Source organism: Stigmatopora argus, chromosome 24 (assembly GCF_051989625.1).
Source record: "Stigmatopora argus isolate UIUO_Sarg chromosome 24, RoL_Sarg_1.0, whole genome shotgun sequence".
NCBI lineage: Eukaryota > Metazoa > Chordata > Actinopteri > Syngnathiformes > Syngnathidae > Stigmatopora > Stigmatopora argus.
Genome location: NC_135410.1, coordinates 2,656,608 through 2,681,006, shown reverse-complemented (window position 1 = coordinate 2,681,006; position 24,399 = coordinate 2,656,608). Strand labels below are relative to the sequence as shown.

The 24,399-nt window shown below is 42.7% G+C and overlaps 1 protein-coding gene and 1 long non-coding RNA gene across 5 annotated transcripts in view; one reads left to right on the top strand and one right to left on the bottom strand.

The window, feature by feature from the left end:
* The window catches only part of LOC144069327 (uncharacterized), a 30,464-nt gene extending 18,921 nt beyond the window's left edge, over window positions 1-11,543 (bottom strand). The window contains exon 1 of the long non-coding RNA XR_013298444.1: window positions 11,467-11,543. This is a non-coding gene — a long non-coding RNA (uncharacterized LOC144069327). The remainder of the gene's footprint in view (window positions 1-11,466) is intronic.
* Window positions 11,544-11,612: 69 nt separating this feature from the next.
* Window positions 11,613-24,399, top strand: part of mylk4b (myosin light chain kinase family, member 4b) — a 67,984-nt gene continuing 55,197 nt past the window's right edge. For 2 of the 4 annotated variants that reach the window (XM_077594597.1, XM_077594596.1), the window contains exon 1: window positions 11,613-12,013. In XM_077594597.1, coding sequence (XP_077450723.1) covers window positions 11,820-12,013 — 194 coding nt within the window. In that variant the 5' untranslated portion in view covers window positions 11,613-11,819. Of the gene's footprint in view, window positions 12,014-20,498; window positions 20,597-24,399 lie in introns of those variants that run through there. The other 2 variants (XM_077594599.1, XM_077594600.1) reach the window with 2 other exon arrangements.

The window sequence follows — 24,399 nt, the reverse complement described above, 5'->3', positions numbered from 1 at the left end:
CATGCCCAGTGTAAGTACCAATACCAACAAAGTCACCTGCGACCCCACGTTGATCCCTGGAAGTTCCATTGCAACCGTAGTTACAGATCCAGGATTTATAGAACCTTACATAGTAATATATGCAACTAACGTTCTATTTCATCCCACCTGAGATGGTCCTGTAAGCACTGAATGACCAATACCAGGGGATGCCACGAAGATTACCAGACACAAACCTCAAGGGAGAGCCTCCGCAAACTCGAAGACCACGCCCAGTGGGTAAGGAGAGGTGATATTAAGAGAGTAGAAGCTGAAAAATGTGCCAGCCAATATCCAGGAGGCAGCGACACAAAGGTCCTCCAGGGACATGCCCCTCAGGGAAGCCCAGGATACAGCAACACTCCTGGTAGAGTGGCAATGAACTCCTGAGGTGGTACGCGGTCGATTGGTCGCCGGTCTTTTGGTAGGGGTAGGGAACCTATGGCTCGGGAGCCACATGTGGCTCTTTTGATGGTTGCATATGGCTCTGAGCTAAAATATGGAAACCGGTGGTGAGAGAGCAGAGTCCCGAACGCACCAATAGGAACGTCACGGCGGCAGTGGCATTGACTTGTTTTTTTATTAGTCTTCTGCATCTATTCTCTCATTGATATTCATTGATTAGCAACAGCATAACAATGTTGTCAAAATAATTCAAAGACTTTTTGTACTTTAAAAGTGGTCAAATGACTAAAAAATTGGCACATTTTCATGTATTTTGACTTTTAAATCTTGAGTATAGCTCTCAAGGAATAACATTTGAAAATAGGAATTGTTTATGGCTCTCTCTTTCAAAAAAATTCCCGACCCCTGATTTAGACTCTAAATACTGTTGAAACGATCTAAATACTGTTGAAACGATCTAAATACTTTTGAAACGATCTAAATACTGTTGAAACGATCTAAATACTGTTGAAACGATCTAAATACTGTTGAAACGGTCTAAATATCTAATATCAAAACATCAATAAGAGCACTCATTTAACACATCAATAAGAGCACTCATTTAACACATCGGCTGCTGCCATTGACTGACATAGGCGTCCAATGAACTTTCATTCTCTCTGGGAGAATGAATGGGAGTGTTGGGTTCATTCTGGGATGTTACTATATGTTCATTTGGAATTAATAGGTAATGAAGCTATAATTTAAATAGTGCCATACTGTTTGGACTGAGTGCACTTTCCCCCAGTCTTCCTGTTCAGGGCCAGTCAATTGTTTTCATAACTATGGACTGAACAGGACAACAAGTTCCAGGCCAGACGGATGATCTACAAGGACTCTTAAACTGCTTTGTCTCGGAATCCTACAGATGGCGATAAATCGAATCAAACTTCCGAGAATACTCGCATTATTCTTCAAATATACTGTTGCTCTGTTTACCTTATAAAGAAATTATTATGCTTACTGGTGCAAATTCTAATGCCGCTGTTTTGCTTATTGTGCAAATTCTTACGCAGGTGTTCCGATAAAAACAGATTGTTGTGACAGTTGTTTTATAACCTTCATGATGTTATTCGGTTAAGCTTATACAATTGTTCAAAACAGTTGAGACAGTTGTTTTTGCTTATGCAATTGTTTAAATCAGATTACCTTTGAATGTTTTGGTTATGTGCCGCTAAATGGACCGAAGAGTATGCCGCCCGTTAGAATCCTCTTGCGAACGAAGCCACGTTGGGAGCGATTTTCCTTGCAAGTTGTAAGCAGTTATGTTGAAAGATGTTTTCCTATTTTAATTAAATATTACTAATAATGATTTAAGGGTATTAATCATTATTCCAACAGGGAGAATCTCTCTTAAGGTAGAAAAATGGTTAAGAATGCCCAGAAAAGTGTTCCAAAAGCGGAATAATAGTTTTTAAAACAGCATTTAATGATTAAATACAAATTCTGGAGCTTTTCAGACATTAATTGGGGGTGATTTTCCCGGAGGAAAGACAGCTATAAACCTCGGCGCGACCAAATGCGACGACCATTTGCGAAAGGGCCTACATTTCACTAAAACGAGGTAAAATACGCACTTATTGATGAAATACAAATACCGGAGCTTATCAGACATGACTACCGGGCTCTGGGGGTGATTTTCCCGGGGGAAAGACAGCGATAAAAGTCGGCGCGACCAAATGCGACGATATGCGACCATTCGCAAAAGTGCCAAAAATGCAGTAAAATGCGGTAAAATCAGCACTTAGTGATGAAACACAAATACTGGAGCTAAAATGACAGTCGATGGCAGCAGCTGATGTGTTAAATGAGTGCTCTTATTTCTCCCAGAAAGAATGAAGGTTCATTGGACGCCTATGACAGTCAATGGCAGCAGCCGATGTGTTAAATGAGTGCTCTTATTGATATTTTGATATTAGATATTTAGATCATTTCAAAAGTATTTAGATCGTTTCAACAGTATTTAAATCGTTTCAACAGTATTTAGAGTCTAAATACTGTTGAAACGATCTAAATACTGTCTAACTAAAAGTATACTAATACTTTTATTTGTTTGATAAAAATGACCATCTAATCTAAAGTATTTCAACATTGTAAGTTCTCCCAGAGAGAATGAAGGTTCATTGGACTGCTTCAATAAAAACACCATCTGCTATTTAATAAATTGACAGTAGATTGCAGTAGCCGATCAGGCGACCAAAAGACGACCCAAAGACCGGCGACAAAAAAGACCGGCGACCCAAAAGACGACGACCAAACTTCCGGGCGACCTAAAGACCGCGACCAAAAGACCGGTGACCAAAAGACCGGCGACCAATCGACCGCACACGCCTGAGGTTGGGGGACGCCCATCCACCAGGTAAAACTGAAAGAATGTGTCCACGATCTAGCGGGAGAGGTGCTGCTTAGAGAGCAGAGCCTCTACTGCAAGACCAGCAGCAGACGAACAGTAAGGAAGACCTGCAAAAACCTGCAGGCGAGTCTATGAGTCTACCGTAGGACTCTGGCTAGGCACAACAGCTCCGATCTATCCCTGCCCTCACCAGTTGAGGGGCAATACCGGGCAAGGCATAAAGGATGATTAAGATGCGAGCCAGTCTACACTTTGGGCACATAAGCGATGTTAGGCCAGAGAGTGCCCTAGAGTTTCCCAGGTGCCACAACATGCAAGACGGGCTGACTGAAAGCGCATGCCATTCACCGGCACATTTAGCAGAGGTAATGGCAAGTAGGACCCACTTAAACTCAGCCATACGCAGTGGTTTGAAAGGGGTCACACGGAGGTTGGCAGGGGCAAAACTGCAGAGCCCGCTTGAGGAAGGCAACTCCAATTCATGGCTCCTGACTGAGCTATCAGACACTGTGGCATAATGAGCTGAGGTTGCCATGGTATAAACTCTGAAGGTGGATGGGGATGGTGGATCTCATATTTTACAATGCAGACAAAAACAAGTGTTCAACCTTACTCTAATAAGTTATTACTGTCTTTTTGCCCTGTGGTGGTTGGTTTACCTGGAATGCTCAAACTAAAAAAGTCCATTATTCAGTGCTGTAATCCTTTAAGATGTTTTTTTTCATTTTTAAAGTTCTGCATTTAAGCAGGTTTGCACTAAAAACTGAAAAAATGTTATAATAAAGGCCATATGTTGATCAAACATAAAACCAAAAAAATGTTTACTTTAGCCAAGTAGTTAGCACGTCGACCTCACATTCCTGGGGTTGAGGGTTGAATTGAACACTCAAAATTGTCACTAGGTATAGGTACTGTGTGGTGTTTGCATATTCTCCCCGGGCCTGCTTTGATTTTCTCTGGGTACTCTGGTTTCCTCCAACATTCCAAAAACAAGCATGGTAGGCTGGTTGGACATTCTAAATTGTCCCTAGGTTTGAGTGTGAGAGTGAATGGTTGTCCGTCTCCTTGTGCCCTGCGATTGGCTGGACAGCCATTCAGGGTGTACCCCTGCTCTGGCCCGAAGTCGGCTGGGATAGGCTCCAGAAACGCCCGCGACCTTGGTGAGGATAAAGCGGTTCAGAAAATGAATGAATTAATGACGCATGGTGAGCTGGTTGGACACTCTAAATTGCCTCTAGGTATGAGTGTGAGCGTGAATTTTTGTCCCTCTCTTTGTGCCCTGCGATTGGCTGGCAACTGACTCAGGATGTCCCCCGCCTGGTGCCCATAGTAAGCTGGGATCGGCTCCAGCACTCTACTCCACACTTGTGAGGATAAGCGGCTCAGAAAATTACTGTTCACGTCAGTGCTGAAAGAGGTTTCAGAAATACATTGATATCAATGTACTTTTATGTCAATTTTAATTAGTTTTTTTTAAATCCTAAAATAATCACATACGTTCATTTTCCATGGACTCTTTTTTTCTTGTTATAATACAAGTTATACATAGTGTTTTATCAAGGAAACATCTTATTTTGAGCAGTAGGTTGTAATTTGGGCTGTTGATTAGGCTGGAGACAGGCTTTTTTCATCTGGCAACCTTGATTAATGTATGAAATTCAAATAAGTTAGAAAATCTTCACTAATAACAATGATTTTCTTTGCATTTGTGTTTGGGAGAACTTTCAAGCTCTGCCCCATGTGTTGTGAGGCTCCTATCTGAGGCTTTTTTTAGGTGCAAACTCCCTGTCACACTAATAGTTTGGAGGTTTTGTTGTGGGCATTGCTTGCAATATAAACATGACACAGATTTTCAGGGGCAGCACTTTATCTTACCTGGAATCTCAATCACTATGACAAATTCCAGGATTATCCCTATTTAAGGTCACAGCTGCGCAGATGTATACAGAATGACATGACATTGAGAGGCATGTCCGTGATCACGTATGTCCTGCAGCAGCAACTTTCCACAGTCGACTAAATTGAGGGCACAATTGTTTACTTTGACCTAAACTGTATTCATGTGAGCATTGGTAAGTGATTGCAACATGCTGTCATATCACAAACTCTATTGGATTATTCATATTATCATGTCCATTTATAACCACACAATAACCACACAATAATCAAGTGATTAATTTCACTGAATGGCTGAAAATGGAGGCCATATCACTATAAAGAGAATCCCTTTCCACATTGCCTTTTGACAAAATTGGCCCTTGAGAGGCATGTCAGTAACAATAACAGCATTGTTTTTGGTTAAATTTGAATCATTGTCTCCTGGCTGCAATGTTACAGTTGTTCTTTGCCCACCTCACTCTAGAACAGGGTTTCTCATTTAATTTCTGTTGCGAAGCCCCTCACCAGGAAGAATGAAAGTTTTTCCCCCTAACTCTTTCCCACAACTGTAAATAGTTTAATTTTGTTTTATAATTCCAAGTACAACTCTGCATAAGATTGTATCTTTGTTAAAATTAAAGAAAAGAAAAAACATTTTCAACAATTTGTCTGTAACAAGAGTTCCAGCCTGCCAAGTTCCAGCCTACCAAGTTCCAGCCTGCCAAGTTCCAGCCGGCCAAGTTCCAGCCGGCCAAGTTCCAGCCTGCCAAGTTCCAGCCTGCCAAGTTCCAGCCTGCCTAGTTCCAGCCTGCCTAGTTCCAGCCCGCCTAGTTTCACCCTGTCCGGTTTCTCCCTGTCCGGTTTCGGCCAGCCCGGTTTCAGCCTGCCCAGTTCCTGGGTGCCCGATTCCCACCTGCCGAGCTCTTGCCCGCCCAGCTCTTGCCCGCCCGGAAGCGGCAACGACGCGCCGGGGCCCCTGGACGAGGGGGTCGGCGGCTGCGAGAGTGACTCTCCGGCGCCCCTGGACGAGGGAGTCGGCGGCGGCGAGAGCGACTCTACGGCCATCCCGGCCGAGGGGGTTGGCGGCGGCGAGAGCGACTCTCCGGCCATCCCGGCCGAGGGGGTTGGGGGCCCCCCGAGCAGTCAGGGTAAGGTGCCCGACGACCGTTCTAAGATTCTGGTGTCTGTTAAGGGCATGGGGCTTGGCCAGCACTTAAAAGCGGGGAGGCCCGCCTGACCGGCTACTCCCACTCCTCTCCAAATGCCAACGTGGACGCCCGCTGGATAGGCCTCTCCTACACCTCTTCTCAGGCCGGCACAGAATTCCGCCGGATCGGCCTCGCCGGATCGGCCTCGCCGGATCGGCTACCCCGACGCCTTGTCACCGGCCGGTGCGGATGCCCGCCAGACCGACCACTTCCTCGCCTCGTTTCAGGCCGGCGCGGCCGCCCCCCGGACCGGCCACTCCCAGCTTCGTCACCGGCTGCCGCGGACGCCCGCCGGACCGGCCACTCCCTCGTCTCTTCACGGGCTGGCGCGGACGCCCCCCGGACGATGAGAAGCCAGTCCCACCTGCTTGTTTAGAACCAAAAGCCAGTTGTTGCGCTATAAAAAAAAATCTCTTTTGAAAAATTTTCAAATCTGCAGAGTTTAATGCTTCAGACTACCACATGAGAGCAGCAAGTTAACATATTTCTGGTCAGGCATACTAATCAATAATCCTTGCAAATGCTCAAAGCTTGAGTTTACCTACTTAGGGAAGTTAAAGAAATCACTCATCTATTAGGATCCGACAGCCGTTTCTGGCCACCATAAAAAATGTCAACTCTCTGTGATGCACGGTTTGGACAAACGTAGTGTGAGAATGTTAACATAAAATATCCACCCATTCATAAATCACGCTTTATCAATTCTATGCTCCCCAAAACACTTTTTTTCCCTGTCGTGACGGGAAGACTCGGCGAGACACAATGGTGCTGGCCGCGCTGACCCAATGTAGTTGTAAGGTAGAACACCTTTCCACGTCATTAACAAACATAATGTTTGGCAGAATTTCCGCCAGCAAGTTTCCAGGTGCCCACACACACACCCACACACCCATCCATAAATCACGCTTTATAAGGATTATAGATAAATAATTGCTATTATGCTTGGGACTTGTTTTTTTCTTTTGCCATCGTGGATGTTGGGGTTATTCTGGGATATTATTACATATGTGCATATTAATATATGTATGTGTGGAATATTAATCATTATATGTATGTGTGGAATATTAATCATTATATGTATGTGTGGAATATTAATCATTATATGTATGTGTGGAATATTAATCATTATATGTATGTGTGGAATATTAATCATTATATGTATGTGTGGAATATTAATCATTATATGTATGTGTGGAATATTAATCATTATATGTATGTGTGGAATATCAATCATTATATGTAGACGAAAGCTCAGTATATCGGTTACCAAGGACACTTTCCCCAGCAGCTGGCCCGGAGGACATTTAATTGTTTTGAGGACTATTGACCTGACAGATCATCCAGTCCCGGGCCGAGGACTGTTGATCTGAGTTCGCAATGAAGATTTGTGAAGGACTCTTAAATTGCTTTGACTTTGATTCCGGCAGATGGCGATAATCGAATCAACTTCCGAAAATACTCGCATATTGTTTTTAAAATAGTGTCGCTCATTTCACCTTTTATGGAAATTGTTATGCTTACTTGTGCAAATTCTCACGCAGTTGTTTTTGGTTTCCGACCTGATAGGCAATTGTTGTTGCAGTTGGTTTTTGACCTTAATTGTGTTATTCGGTTAGCTTATGCAATTGTTTGAATAAGATAACCTTAAGTGTTTTGATTATGTGCGACTAAATGGACAGAAGAGGATGCCTTTCTTCAGAATGCTCCGTGACAAGGACGAGCCAGGACCGATTCTCACTTGCAAGTTATCGCTGGATTGTCTCCGATGTCTCTCCTTTTATTAAAGTATATCTATTAATAAACCTATCAGTGGACCTCTTTCGTTAACCGACCCCACCCCCGCACAATTTTGTGTTAAGTTGTCGACCTTCCCATTAGCCAGTCCGCGAGAAAATAGAGAGTTTTACCGGTCCGCGGTCAGAAAAAGGTTGCTGACCGCTGATCTAGTGTCCAGCTGGAGTACCCAGAGAAAACCCATGCAGAACATGAAAACGCAGCACAGGTGGGCCGACCTGGATTTGAACCAATGTCCATCATTGTAAGGCCGACGCGCTAACCACTCAGGCGCTGGGCCGCACTATTGCGAAATTTAAATCTAAAATGACCACAGATGATTTTTTTTGTTACAGGGATTTCCCAAGGTGACAATTATTGGTTGCTGTTAATGGAAAGCGCAGCAACCACCTGTATAACCTATATGGGGCCCCGACCTCTCTTAATGGTGATACCTGCGCAAACAACAGCTGATTGTATAATGGAGGTGATGACAAAACAAAACTTGTGTCCTGTCTGGAAAAAAAAATGAAACGGCGTCTATCCGGTTATGAAAGCAGTAAACGACAAGCCAATTTTTCCACTAATATTGCCTTTGCTAATTTGATCTGTTTTGAACCTTATAGGGCAGGGTCTGAATCTGGGGCCTGAGACATGTTGTACCCATGTTCCAAGACAAGCTGCGCCACATTTTGACCAATGGCGGTGGTGTGGTGCAAATAAATTATGAGGACTATGCTTTTGTTTCACTGCTCTTACCAGTATCTGTTTTTCCATCACAATTGGCGACTCAGAATTTTGGTGCAAAACATTTTAGACATAAATAGATAGGGAATAAGTAAGTTAATAAATAAATACATGAATAAATATATAAATAAATAAGTCTGTTGCTGAAATATATATATATATATATATATATATATATATATATATATACATACATATACACATACGTGTACATACACATACATATATATATAAGCACATATATACATACATACACATAGATGTACATGCATGCATACGGTAGGTCTTAACACTCAGCCATTTTTTGTTAAAGAGCCTGACAGCTGATGGGAGGAAGGATCTGCGGAAGCGCTCCTTCCTGCAATGAGGATGCCGCGGTCTATTGCTAAAAGAGCTTTGGAGGGACTCCACAGACTCATGCAGGGGGTGGGAGGTGCTGTTCATGATGGACATCATCCTGGTCAGCATCCTCCGCTCTCCCACTTCCACAGAGTCCAAAGGACAGCCCAGAACAGAGCAGAATCACTTTGCCAAGCTGATCTGCACAGTCTCTCAGTAGTCTGGAGCTGAGGCCATCAGGATCTTCTTTAGTGTTTTATCACCTGAGCGACAGTAATGCAGAGACCGGTGGAAGAGGGGGAGGAAGAGGAGGAGGAGAACGAGGGGGGAGAGTTGCTTCTGGTTTAGGGGGTCAGGGGAGTGGTGGCAGGACTGAATCTGTTAAAAAACTGATTCAGTTCATTGGCCCACTCCCTGTCTCCGGACTCCGGGTCTCTCTCACTGTTGCCTCCATGGCCCGAAACGGTCCTCAAGCTCCTCCAGACCTCTTTGGTGTTGTCTCTCTGGATTTGGTTCTCTAGCTTCCTCCTGTAGATGGTCTTTCCCTTCCTTATCTCTCTCTTCAGCTCCTTCTGGACCATTTTCAGACTCTCTTTCTTCCCAGACCTAAAAGCCCTCTTCTTCTTTTTCAGGAGGGCCCTTAGATCCCTGGTGACCCACGGCTTACTGTAGGAGAAACAACGGACCTTCTTGGAGGGTACAATTTTCTCAACACAGAAGTTAATATAATCTGTGATGCAGTGGGTCAAGCTGTCAATGTCTTTCCCATTTGAATTGCACAGCACCTCCCAGTCAGTGGTCTCAAAACAGTCCCTCAGTACCTTGCTGGTGTCCTCGGTCCATCTTTGTATGATCCTCGTGGTAGGTTTTATTTTCCTCACCATAGGGATGTAGGTGGGGATCAGATGGACCAGGTTGTGGTCTGAGCGGCCCAGTGGGGGCAGGGGGACTGAGCTGTATGCCTCCTTTGTGTTGGCATACAGCAGGTCCAGAGTTTTTTGTTCCCTGGTGTGGCACTTCACATACTGAGTGAAGGTGGGGAGAGTAGAAGCCAAGGGAGCATGGTTAAAATCACCAGATATAAGAAGGAGAGACTGGGGGTGTGACGTCTGCAGCCGTGACCCAGTAGCGTGAAGCAGCTCGCGTGCGACTGCCGCATCAGCCGAAGGAGCTATATACGCAGTTATTACGATAACATGCGAGAACTCCCGGTGGATGTAAAATGGCCCGATGCTAACAGCTACTAGCTCGATATCTCGAGTGCAAAGGTAATCCTTCACAGTAATATGCCCGGGGCTGCACCATCTACTATTATTAAAAACAGCTATTCCCCCACCTTTCTTCCTATAGCTCTCCTCAGCATCTCTGTCCGCCCTCACCAGCTGAAAGCCATCCAAGGAGACGAGAGATTCTGGTGTTAGTTCATACAGCCATGTCTCCATGAAGCACATTATGCAGATTTTCCAATATTGTCATTGTAGTTTGGTAAGCGCCGTTAGCTCTTCCATCTTATTGGGGAGAGATCTTACGTTCCCCATAATAATAGATGGAATGCTGGGTCTGAAGCGTCGCTTTCTCTCCTGACATTTTCGTCCAGCTCTGCATCCTCTTCTCTTCCTCTTTAACTCCGCGGGGAGGTCAAGGTCCAGGTCCAGGGGAATCCAGGTATTGCGTAGCGCTAACAGCTGATCCTTTGTGTAAAACAGCGGCGGCATGGCTGAGTGGGTCAAAAATGTAATGTCCAGAATTTGCAAAGGTAAACTAAACTAATAGATCAAAGACTGCCTCTTGCACAACTTGAGTCTTGGAGTAGAGTCTTGAAAGTAAAGTTTTAAAACATGAAAGCATGGAATATAATATATAAAGTAAAGTAACAAGTAAAATCTTAAGAGACAATAAAACGTAAAAATAAAGGATAAAAAAGCTGTAAAAAAGCTGTAAAAACACAGAATAAAGGGAGGGTTTAGGGAGCTATTGCAACAAGCAGCCGCTTTGAACGGTGCTATGATAAAAAAAAAATTAAAAAAATCATCCTTCACCACTTTGTGGCTTCAGTTTATTGCGTTTTTTATATTAGGTATCCAGGAGAACAGCCCCACAGGCCAGATCAGCCCCACTAGGGAAGCGCTTCCGGCCCGTGGGCTGTATGTTTGTTACCACTGATATGAAAACACTCAGATTCCCGTTCTTCTTGTCTGAGCAGCTGATAGGACTAAAAATGATGTCCATCCTTTATTGCTCACAAGCAAATCTTTAATATCTATCCATCCATCGACACAATGTATCCTCACTAGGGTTCGTGACTTTAAATAAAAAGATGAACTTTGACAATAAATACAATCCTTAATAGTTAATTGTGATTTTTCTTCTGCGAGAGGTTTTCAGCGCACAAGGAAGATGATGATAAAAAAATCCCCCCTCACAGAGGCTCACAGCCACTCAGAAAGCTCTATTAAAATATAAAAATGATGGCCACCGCCAGCTGCCCACCATTTTTTTCTTCTTGGTGATGAGTTGACAGTCCACTATCTTCCGCCATTTTCTTAGTGGCAAGCGGAAGACAGGGAAGTATCTTTGGCTTGTGAGCTTGTTAGAATTTAATTTTGACATTTTTATGAAATTTTTTGTTATACATACTTAGTATAAAAATGCGATGTGCTGAAGCTGCAAATGCTGAAGCCGCGAAATAGTGAGAGATCACATTACCATTCTTAGTCTATCATTCCTCCTCTTGCACTGGCGCCATGGAATTCCTCACTTTACAATAAGCCACACTCCCTGGAACACTTCCTCTCCTCCCTGCCTGTGTGTGATCCCCGAATCCCTCCCCCGTCGCTCCCCTCACCTGTCCTTCGTCCTCTCATCCACCATACACAAACACAACCCAACCCCCCTATTCTCTGCTAGCCCTGTCCAATCACGCCCTGGGTTCCTATCCCCGGACATCTGTGGCTCCCACGGCAGAATATCACAAACAACTATGACTTTAGGATTGTGCTTTCTTGTCTGATCGGACAGACGCAGATACAAGACCCTGCAAACACACCCCATATGTACAGATGAGCACATTCGCACAAAATCTCAACAAAACACAACACAGTCTATTTGGGAAGCAAGAATATCAACAACCCTTACAATATTTTGAAAAACTCGACAAGAAATCTGGGAAGAGAGCCACCATCACACCCATGAGAAACATGGGAGGAAATGAGAAGAAGATTCTGGTGATTGCCGATGTTTCCAGCTATCAAGGGTGAGTTTTTTTTAATTTATGGCACGTTATTAAGCATATGTGATGAATTACAATTATGGTTTATTTTACCACGGTCCTAGATGCAATAACATTTCATGGATTGTATACTGAATTTCAACACAAACTTAATCTGTAATAATTACCATGTTTTGAATTCTAACAACATTACAGACAAGGGATCAGTTACATGCACTGCAAGGCGTAACATGTCAAGCCATTTGTCACAAGTTTTTTCTTAATTGTTTTTTTTTTTTCTTAATCTTACCTCAACTGATTACTAGATTTTTCTTGCTTAGTTGGTTTACAATATTTGGTCTGCATCTATGAATAAATATTGTTCAGGGAACAAATAAAATGTTGGCTGGGTTGAAACAAAGAATTAAATATACAAATCATAAACAAAATTTATCATTTAATACCACCTAAAAGCGGCGTACTCGATAGATAAATTTAACTTCTGTGCACTAAAATAAGATCTTGGCTTTGTTCTTGACGACATGGAAAACCACACTGAGTGGAACTTCTACAGTTACACCATCTTGCAAAGTTGCGACCTTGTGAAAGACTGAGCCGGCCGGCTGCGACCAGTGAAAATGTCATTTGAGGCAGAAATTAGTGTGTACTAGTATGCATACGTTACACAGTGATAAAAATAAAGATTATATTCAACAATTTGGCTTAAGCAACAAATTGGAAACAGCCATGGCTTGGCTGCTTGGCTTCAATATTGCTGAGTGCAATAGAGATGACATGCTGATCTGAATTTGGATTCATAACTGGCCTTCTAATTAGGCAACTAATGGTAAGTTAAGACATTCGGTCAATAACTTGGTATCAGGATATCAACCAGGAAGCATGTTTAATTTTATACCAATTAAATAGGTATCTGAGGAATTTATTGCACTGAATGGTTTTTTGCATTAGAACTTTTCCTCTGGTGGTATGTAGCTGTTCACTAAGTGGCACCACCAAGTTGAATGATGATCCTTTGTTCTATTCTCTCTGTACACACATACTCAAACACCTCACCCACGTTCCCATGGTTTATAGGCTTTGATAGCTGTTTCCATGCAACTTCAAAACAAGGACATGAGATGCCCCTGGGATTAAACACTCAAGTGAAGACTGTCCTCTCAAAAGGGCCACAAATGCAACCCATCTGAGATTAGACATGCTTTTTTCTTGTCTTGCATACTCCTAATATTATTTGCCATCCATTATTTTTACACTTTTATTATTTCATTCTTTGTCTGAACCGATTATCCCAATGAAGGTGGGAGGGGGTGCTGGAGCCTATCCTAAATAACAACGAGCCGCAGGCGGGGGACACCCTGAATCAGTGCCCAGCCAATTGCAGGGCACAAGCAGATGGACAAAAATTCACGCTCACACTCATACCTAGGGGCAATTTAGAATGTTCAACTAGTCTACTCTGTATGTCTTTGGGGTATAACCGGAGTACCCAGAGAAAACCCTTTGAAGAATGTGCAAACTCCACACAGTGAGGACCATCTGGGATCGAACTCACAACCCTAGAATTGTGAGGACAACACGTTCACCACCCAGCCGCCAGGCCGCCCCTTTTACACAACTAGTCAATTAAAAATATTGTAGTTATGTAAAGGAACTATAAGGTAATTTTGATGTTATTCTTTTAAATACTAAATTTTCCACACTATAAGAGACACGAGTATAAGTCGCAACTTCAACGAATGGCCTATCATAAAATTTCTAGTAGTAGGGTTTTTTGTTATACATCGACTAGATGAAGCTGTAGAAGTAATGGGGGTCTTCTAGATTCACTAGATGTATCTGTAGTAGTAGTACGGGGTCGTGTCATAGATTCACTAGATGGAGCTGTACTAGTAGTAGTAGGTGGTTTTGTTATACATCCACTAGATGGAGCTGTAGTAGTAAGGGGTTGTGTTATAGATCCACTAGATGGAGATCTAGTAGTGGTAGGAGTGGGTTGTGTTATAGATCCACTAGATGGAGCTGTAGTAGTAGTAGTAATAGTATTAGTAGTAATTGTATTAGTAGTAGTGGTAGTAGTAGTAGTAGAAGTAGTAGTAGTAGTAATAGTATTAGTAGTAATAGTAGTAGTATTAGTAGTTGTAGTAGTAGTAGTAGTAGTAGTAGTAGTAGTAGTATTAGTAGTTGTAGTAGTAGTAGTAGTAGTAGTAGTAGTAGTAGTAGCCAGAGCTAGAGAGATTCACGCCATAGAAAAGCTAGTGAAGCTGGCTCGGTAGGTAGCCAACCTAGTTTTTCAGACATGACAGGGGAGGAAGTCAACACACTGCTGAACCCCTCCAACTGATGAGGACCTTGTCGAAATGGTGCCATCGTGGAGTGAGGAAAAAGAGGCAGTGGACAACGACAAGGATGAGGATGAAGAACGTGGTCTTAAGCTGCAGGAGATCTTCAATATTGCACGTAGTTTGCAACAAACGGTCCAAGAGATCGATGACAACATTCAATTTGGCAATCGTCTTGAGAGTGTCATGCCCTTGTACAAACGCATATTTGTACAAAAAAAGAAACATCAGTCACAACTCCCCATCACCCTCTTCCTTGTGCGCCGAAAACCTCTCGCAAAAGCTCCTCCTGCTGCCCTTTTGGCACCTCCTAAAGATTCCATCAATCATCCAATGCGTCTCGACTCTTACAAAGAGGACTTGGAGTAAAGCTCGCAATAACCTTTTTTTTTAAAAAATCAAGTGGATAGGAACTTTTTTTTCACTGTGAGTACAGTACTTAAAGTATTTACATTTTTTTAATTTCAAAATTCTATTTAGAGATTAATACATTACAGTCTTTTCATATGCTTATAACTCTAACATTTAATAAATACACTTCTTGATAATTGCACTTGTGTAGTACTTGTATTTTTGTATAGGCACGAATACATGTAGTATGGCAGTAATAATAGGGGTGATCCTACTTTGCATTTTTTTTCATTCACGGCCATGCCTGTTCCACATTATCTGCGAAATTTGAGTGATTACTTTAGTAGGGAGCTTGTTATACATCCAGTGGCTGTAGCTGTAGTAATAATAATAGTAGTAGTGGTTAGGAGTTGTGTTCAAATAGCTGTGCTAAAGCAAAATTTCATACAACATTTAACCGATATTGATCCATATATAAGGTGCATACAAGGTGGATTATAAGGCTTTGGAGAAAATTTAAGTCTTTTAGTTGTGCTTTATAGGGCGGAAAATACGGTACATGAAATCTGTTTGAAAATTAGCGTTGAAAATAAGGGCACAAGATGAGAACAAGTGAGTTCTGAGTCGTCACAATGCTCTAGCTCACTGTCATCACTGTTTTCTGGCTCACCCCTACCCCTATATAAGTCCATCGGTTTTCCTATTTACGAAGGACCAATACCAAAATGTATCTGATATGCACATTTTCTGGATCCCACAATGCACTAAAAACTTGGTGAGCTTATTTGAAAAAATGAAAAACAAGGAGATAAAAAGACTTATCTCATGTACTCATTATTTTTATCAGGGTTGTTAACAACAGTTTTTACTTTTGCCCAATCCAACAATTTATTCATTTTAATTTGAATTTATGGAACCTTAAAAGAATGTTTACAGTCATTTTCATGGTGTATGAAAAGGAAATCCAAATACAGTATTCAACTTTTCAACCTTTTGCCACATTTCAGGCTTTAAAAAAAAAGATATATTTTTTGTCAAGAATCAACAGCAAGTGAGACAGAATCGTGAAGTGGAACAAAATTTATTGGATATTTTAAACTTTTTTAACAAAATACTGAAAAGTGGGGTGTGCAATATTATTTGGCCCCTTTACTTTTAGTACATAAAACTCACTCCAGAAGTTCAGTTAGGATCTCTGAATGATCCAATGTTAACTGATGATGATGAATAGAATCGACCTGTGTGTAATCATATCTCCCTATAAATGCACCTGTAATAGTCTCAGAGAGCATCTTGAAGATTATTGAACACACCAAGCGGGTCCAAAATACTGTTGTGGAGAACTGCAAGCAATTGTATTGAAATGGAAGGAGTATCAATGGTAGACCATTCCAAATCTACCAGCCGTCACTCTAAACTTTCATGTCGAACAAAGGGAAGACCTATCAGAGATCACTCTCGATGAACTTCAGAGATCTACAACTAAGCTGGGAGAGTCTGAGAGACAACAATCAGTGGTACAATGCACAAATCTGGCGTTTATACAAGAGTGGCAGGAAGACTGTGTAGTTCCCTTCAAAAAGAGCACATTCAGCCAAAGTACCTTATATGTCTGTGCCTCACATACCTGGAACTCAATACCAATTATCATATGTGAACTCCCTTCTCTGAAAATCTTCGCCAAAGCCTGGCTGTTAGATGGACAAAACTGCTATCACAATACTGTATAAAACTGCGCTACGTGTGTGTGTATGTGTGTGTGCGTGTGTTCGAATGTGTGTATGTATGCGTCATCGTTTGCTTTTAACCTGCACCAAAGGTGGAAATTAGCGCTCGGCTACAATCTTCTATATTTACACATATAGGTTCATTAATGGGCCGCCTCGTGGTGTAGAGGTTCACTCTCCCCGCAGGCACGGGCTCGATTCCCGCTGGTGGTGGTATGATTGGGAGTGTGGATGGTCGTTTGTCTCTCTGTGTTTCCTATGTGTAACTGGGGACCAGTCTAGAGTGTAATCTGCCTTTTGCCCAATAACAGCTGGGTTAGGCTCCAGCAACCCCAGCAATCCTTTTGAGGATGGGTGGTATGGAAGATGAATTAATGAATGAATGTTCATTAACATGATTATGAATACAGTCATTAATGTGCTGTCCTTTATTAAATAAATCAAACTCAAGAAATCAATTGCTCAAAGATATCCACAAAAACTCTCATTTAAAGTTTGCCACAAGCCACCTGGCAGATACACCAAACATGTGGAAGAAGGTGCTCTGGTCAGATGAAACCAAAATCGAACTTTTTGGTCAGAATGCAAAAGGATATCTTTGGCAGAAAAGCAACACAGCTCATCCCCACTGTCAAACATGGTGGTGACAGCCTCATGGTTTAGCCTTGCTTTTCGTCGGTAGAGACAGAAAAAATGGTTAACATTGATGGGAAGATGAAAGGAGCCAAGTACAGGACCATCCTGGAAGAAACCTGTTGGACTCTACAAAAGACGTGACACAGGGACGGAGATTTATCTGATTATGAAATATTGACATTGAGAGATTTTACACAGTTTTTGATTTAAAATATACTTAGTAACCAAATAATCTTCATTCCTATGCAGCAGCCTGTCACAACAAAAATAGCATCTGAAATAATCAGGGCTAATGGCTGTCAGCGATAGCAATAACATATTAGTTTATCATATAACACAGAATCCATCCTTAAATCAAGAGGAAGTTAATACACCCAGGGCTAAACGAACTTCTTATAGAATGGGATGAACCAAGCGGGAGCCTTCCTGGACAATAAAGTCAATGCATTTTTTTGTTACACAGTAGGCTTTTGTGTTGTGATAATGACGACAGGGCCTATGTCCGATTATTATTATTATTAAAATAAATTAAATAATTGTTAATTTTAAACTTCAAAACACAGTACGTTTCAATTTGTTGTTTATTGATAATAATAGTAAGCAATCATCCATTTATGTTTTCGCAGTCATATTGTAGGACAAAGTGATAAAAATGACACTCCTGCTCTAAATAAAATCACTGCCCCGAGTCTTCACAGTACACTTGCAGCTCTTCATATCAGTTACAGAGGGTTATGATTGAGGGGATGGAAAGGAATCTCCCACAGATGCTTTATAGATGGATGGGAATTACAAAAATTTAAACACAACACAACATTCAATGAATTCGCACACTGATAGACAAAAGCATTAAATAGATCCTCAACAATACAATGGCCTTATGTAATTGCTTGTTAAAATAACATGCTATGAGAAAATGCACTCACACATGAACTTAAATGCTTGTCTGCCTGACAACAAACCTTTTGGAAGCGCTTCCAAAACAGAATACTCACTGGGTATTCTTTTCTGGGATTAGTGTGACCCATGTGACCTCATGTGCCACAGTATACCAAAAATAACGCTCTTTGAGGTAATTGACCTGGGATCACTCATACTTCTTGAATCATTTGGGCTTTCAAGAACTGTTGGCTATTTTAGTAACAGTTAACGTATGGGGAAAGATTGTTGAAATGTTTTGGTCAAAATACCCTAATTAAAACTGGAGCTTGTTTTTATAGCTGTTGTTTGTCAAAAGGAGTCATGAAACAACGAATTTTGGTTCTTTGTTTGTATAAACACCTAATTAACAATTGAAACTCCACTAAATATGATGTTCTCGCTGGCGGCCCGGTGGCCCATGTGATGATAAGCGGATCAGAAAATGATGTTCTCAACCCATCTTACTTGACTTGTAATGTAGGGGGCGCCACACCGAATCAACTTTTTTCCATTTCAACCTGTCCTGTGCATCACTTTCCCCCGTATACCAGCCACTTTCATGTCCTCCCTCACTACACCCATGTACGTATGTATGTACATTACATGTACGTATCTTCTAGGTTGTGTCCTGTACCTCTCTAGGTACTCTGTGACAGCCTTTCTCTAGATCTACAAGACACAGTGCAGTTTCTTATGATCTTCCCTGTAGTTTTCCATAGCTAGCCTCAATAAAAACCTTGCGTCTATTGTACTTTTCCTCAGCATAAACCCATACTACTGCTCACAAATACTCTTATCCTGCCTCAATTACCTTCTCCCATAACTTCTTTGTATGACTCATTTTGGTGTTCTTATCATATTTATTTGAATATAATGCGCACTCATGTAAAACGCGCACCCATAATTTGTGACTAAAAATTGGTATAAATGTTTTTTTCTTTTAGTTTTTCTCAGCTCACACCAAGGATTGCACCAGTACTGGTAACCAATGTTCCCTCTAATTTTTCGTTGGTCTGAGCAGAAAGTCAACCTCCCTGAGCGCACCGAGTACCAGTGTGAGCGACATCGGTACTCGGATGATTCGCCTAAAGACGTTTCGCCGACGGACGTTTGACAGACGGGCAGGTCGCCGAATGAACGTTCGGCGGAACGTCCATTCGGCGACCTGTCCGTCTGTCAAACGTCCGTCGGCGAAACGTCTTTAGGCGAATCATCCGGTCACGACATCATCATTGCTCGCTATGGGCACACCAGTATCACACCTGCCACAAGCAGGTGCATGTCAATGTTCCCTCTAATTTTTCATGTAAAACATGCTGTTAAACACGAAAAACATAAGTGGACAGAGCTACTGCCACTGGCCGCCGCTTAAATCGTGGGGAAAGGGGTAAAAAAATAAAAATAAAAAAAAATAATAATAAAAAATATATATATATATATATATATATATATATATATATATATATATATATATATATATATATATATATATATATATATATATATATATATATATATATATATATATATATATATATATATATTTTTACTGCGCGCCATATGATTGCTGCTGCGCAGAGAAGACGAGAGTAGTGCGCAATTGCGCACGCGCGCAGCTTAGAGGGAACACTGCTGGTAACTGGCAAATGCTGAACACATGTCGCCATGACAAAACATTTATTCACAACATATGGTATGGAAACCTGGTAAAACAAATTACTACCAATATGAACACAATTTTCGAATGGAATTTACAATTGTAAATCCTAAAAGCCGAATTCATCATTATAATATTTAAAAAAATGTCAAAGTCTGATTGTTCATCATCAGATTCACAAAACAATTGATTCCATTTTTCTTGAACAAGGATAGCACTCTCTGGGCAGACTCGTTTCCCTGTAGCACCTTTTTTTTTTACAACCCAAAATTATCCTATAAACTTCCCAAGGATATTTGGAGAGGGCTGGCTTTTGTAAAAGAAGGTAGATTGTCGCTATCTAGCGGACAAAGACAGGTTCTACGTCTCCCATTACACATAATGGCCACTGAGGGTACTATTTCACCGAATGAGGGCAGTGTTTCACCGGGATTCGTGTATAACGCGCTCCCGAACTTTGCTTCAGTTTTTTGGTACAAAATTTTGCGCGTTATAAAACGAATAAATATGGAAATTTTGTTCTGAAGGATTTTGTGAAATTATAGACAGACACAAACAGGACAGACATAGTGAAGCTTCTCGGTCAGTTCTCAAAACAACATCCTTTATTTGCAAAGAGAAAAGACGACCTCTGTATTTCTATTGTTCCACCAAAGGAATTGCATGTAATCACGATCCTCTGGGCCGCGTGGAAATGATGAAACATCTTTTTCACATCGCAATTGATTGCAATCATGTGTTGACAAAATTTACACAGAACCCCAGTAAGAGTGCTTGTTTCGTCTTCGCCTGTGAGCAGATGGTCATTCAGGGAGGTGCCTCCAAATCTGGCGGGGGATTCAAATACAACCGTAATTTTTGCAAGCTTCTTGGGGTGATACAGACCGAGGTGTGGAATGTACCATGTGCTGCCTTCTCTCAGTTCTGCGCTTGCTTCTGCATCCTCATCTTAAAACACACGTTCCATGAACTTCAGGTAATCCTCTTTGTATTTAGGATTACTCTTCATACAGACACTCCTCAACTTACGAACGCAATTGGTTCCGAGCGATTGTTCATAAGTTGAATTTGTTTGTAAGTTGATTTAGTGCTATATTTTGTATTATAATTTATGTTTAAGGCCTATATAAGTATATTGAAGGTTTATATAAGTGCATTTGTATGTTTAAGGCTTGTATAAGTAACACGCATTGGTTTGTACTGAAAAAAAAACATTTAATAAAATGGAGAGAATATGTACAGTACTGTAGAGAGAGAGATAGATTTATGTATTAGAAACTGGCCAAAAGAAGCGACCTAATGACGATTGCACAGTTTTCTTCTTTTTTTCATCATAAATGATGCAGTAGCACTGTATGGCATCATTCAATTGATTTGCAAACTTTGTGCAACGTTCAATATTTGGGTCCTGCTGCTCGATCTTTCTGTTTATAAATGGTACTGAATGTGCAACGCTCACCACTTTCTGACGCGCATCAAGCTTCGTTATTATTGCCACTCGTTTCAAATGAAATGGCTTGCCTCTTCCTTGCAACTCCCTCAATAGAAGCCTTTAGCTTTTTACCAACCATATTCAATATTGGATGCATGAGATATTTAATGATACAAATGAAAAAGGTTCTTTGCACACTGGAGATACATTCACGCACTTCCGCATTGCAACGAAGAAGGTAGATGCTGGGTGAGCTGAGCTCTCACAGCGCCAGGCGTCGGTATTAGCGGCGGAAAGAAGTACTACTCCGAAAAAGACGCGAAATACAAAATTGGACTTGCGAACATTTTTGGACTTAAACGCAATTTTGGATTGGATTGGATTGGATAACTTTATTCATCCCGTATTCGGGAAATTTCGTTGTTCCAGTGGCAAGAGGGTGAGGATGCAGGAATAGGAAAGGCATTTTAGACATAAATAGATAGGTAATAGATAGGTAATAAGTAGGTCAAGAAATAAATACATGAATAAATATATAATTAAATAAGCGTGTTGCTTAGGACATATATACATACATACATACACATAAATGTACATGCATGCATACGGTAGGTCTTAACACACAGCCATTTTTTTGTTAAAGAGCCTGACAGCTGATGGGAGGAAGGATCTGCAGAAGCGCTCCTTCCTGCAATGAGGGTGCCGCAGTCTATTGCTAAAGGAGCTTCGGAGGGACTCCACAGACTCATGCAGGGGGTGGGAGGTGCTGTCCATGATGGACATCATCCTGGTCAGCATCCTCCGCTCTCCCACTTCCTCCACAGAGTCCAAAGGACAGCCCAGAACAGAGCTGGCCCTCCTGACCAGCTTATTCAGCCTGTTCCTGTCCCTCTCCGTGCTCCCGCATCCCCAACAAAGCACTGCATAAAACACTGCAGAGGCCACCACAGTGTCGTAGAAAGTCCTCAGCAGTGTCCTGCACACTCCAAAGGACCGTAGACTCCTCAGTAGGTAGAGGCGGCTCTGGCCCCTTTTGTACAGGGCATCTGTGTTTGTGGACCAGTCTAGTTTGTTGTTGAGGTGAACACCCAGGTACTTAAAATTCTCCACGATTTCAATGTCTGTACCCTGGATGTTCACCTGAGTGGTCTGTTGAGGATTCCTCCGAAAATCGATGACCATTTCCTTTGTCTTACTGGTGTTGATGTAGAGGTGGTTTTGCCTACACCAGTCAACAAAGGCTGTGATGACTCCCCTGTACTCCAGGTCGTTCCCGTCCGTCACTCGTCCAACAATAGCGGTGTCGTCAGAGAACTTCTGGAGGTGGCAGGTGTCTGTATTATGTTTAAAGTCCGATGTGTAGAGGGAGAAGAGGAGTGGAGAGAGCACTGTGCCTTGTGGGGCCCCCGTGCTGCAAGCTACCACATCAGACGTACAGTCCTGGAGTCTCACATATTGTGGTCTGTCAGTGAGGAAGTCGATGATCCATGCGGCTAGGTGGTTCCTTACTCCAGCCTCTTCCAGTTTCCCTCTCAGTAGAACCGGCTGAATGGTGTTGAAGGCACTGGAGAGGTCAAAAAACATCATTCTCAGCGTGCTTCCCGCGTTCTCCAGGTGTGAAAGAGACCTGTGCATCAGGTAGGTGGTAGCATCTTCCACACCAATGCCTGGACGATAGGCGAACTGCAGAGGGTCCAGCTCTGCATTCATCAGGGGGCTGAGGTGATTTAGGATGATTCTCTCCAATGTCTTGATCAGGTGAGAGGTTAATGCTACCGGCCTGAAGTGGTTTGGCTCCCTGGGGTACGCAGTCTTAGGAACTGGGACCATGCAGGAAGTTTTCCACAAGGTGGGGACCTTCTGCAGACTGAGGCTGAGGTTGAAAATATGCAGAATCACTATACCAAGCTGATCCGCACACTCTCTCAGTAGTCTGGAGCTGAGGCCGTCTGGACCGGTAGCCTTCCTTGCCTCGATCTTCTTGAGCTGTTTTATCACCTGATCGACAGTAATGCAGAGACCGGTGGAAGAGGGGGAGGAAGAGGAGGAGAACGAGGGGGGAGCGTTGCTTCTGGTCTGGGGGGTCAGGGGAGTGGGGGCAGGACTGAATCTGTTAAAGAACTGATTCAGTTCATTGGCCCACTCCCTGCCGCCAGACTCCGGGTCTCTCTCGCTGTTGCCTCCATGGCCCGAAATAGTCCTCAAGCTCCTCCAGACCTCTTTGGTGTTGCCTCTCTGGAGTTGGTTCTCCAGCTTCCTCCTGTAGATGGTCTTACCCTTCCTTATCTCTCTCTTCAGCTCCTTCTGGACCATTTTCAGGCTCTCTTTCTCCCCAGACCTAAAAGCCCTCTTCTTCTTGTTCAGGAGGGCCCTTAGATCCCTGGTGACCCACGGCTTATTGTTGGAGAAACAACGGACCTTCTTGGAGGGTACAATTTTCTCAACACAGAAGTTAATATAATCTGTGATGCAGTGGGTCAAGCTGTCAATGTCATTACAATGTGAATTGCACAGCACCTCCCAGTCAGTGGTCTCAAAACAGTCCCTCAGTACCATGCTGGTCTCCTCGGTCCATCTTTGTATGATCCTCGTGGTAGGTTTTATTTTCCTCACCATAGGGATGTAGGTGGGGATCAGATGGACCAGGTTGTGGTCTGAGCGGCCCAGTGGGGGCAGGGGGACTGAGCTGTATGCCTCCTTTGTGTTGGCATACAGCAGGTCCAGAGTTTTTTGTTCCCTGGTGTGGCACTTCACAAACTGAGTGAAGGTGGGGAGAGTAGAAGCCAAGGGAGCATGGTTAAAGTCACCAGAGATAAGAAAGAGAGACTGGGGGTGTGACGTTTGCAGCCGGGACACAGTGGCGTGAAGCAGCTCGCGGGCGACTGTCGCATCGGCCGAGGGACGTATATACGCAGTTATTATGATAACGTGCGAGAACTCCCGGGGGATGTAAAACGGCCTGATGCTAACAGCTACTAGCTCGATATCTCGAGTGCAGAGTCGCTCCTTCACAGTAATGTGCCCGGGGCTGCACCATCTACTATTAATAAAAACAGCTAGTCCCCCCCTTTCTTCCTACCGCTCTCCTCAGCATCTCTGTCCGCCCTCACCAGCTGAAAACCGTCCAAGGAGACGAGAGAGTCCGGAATTAGTTCATTCAGCCAGGTCTCCGTGAAGCACATAATGCAGATATTCCGATATTGTCGTTGTTGTTTGGTCAGCGCCGTTAGCTCTTCCATCTTATTGGGGAGAGATCTTACGTTCCCCATAATAATAGATGGAATGCTGGGTCTGAAGCGTCGCTTTCTCTCCTGACATTTTCGTCCAGCTCTGCATCCTCTTCTCTT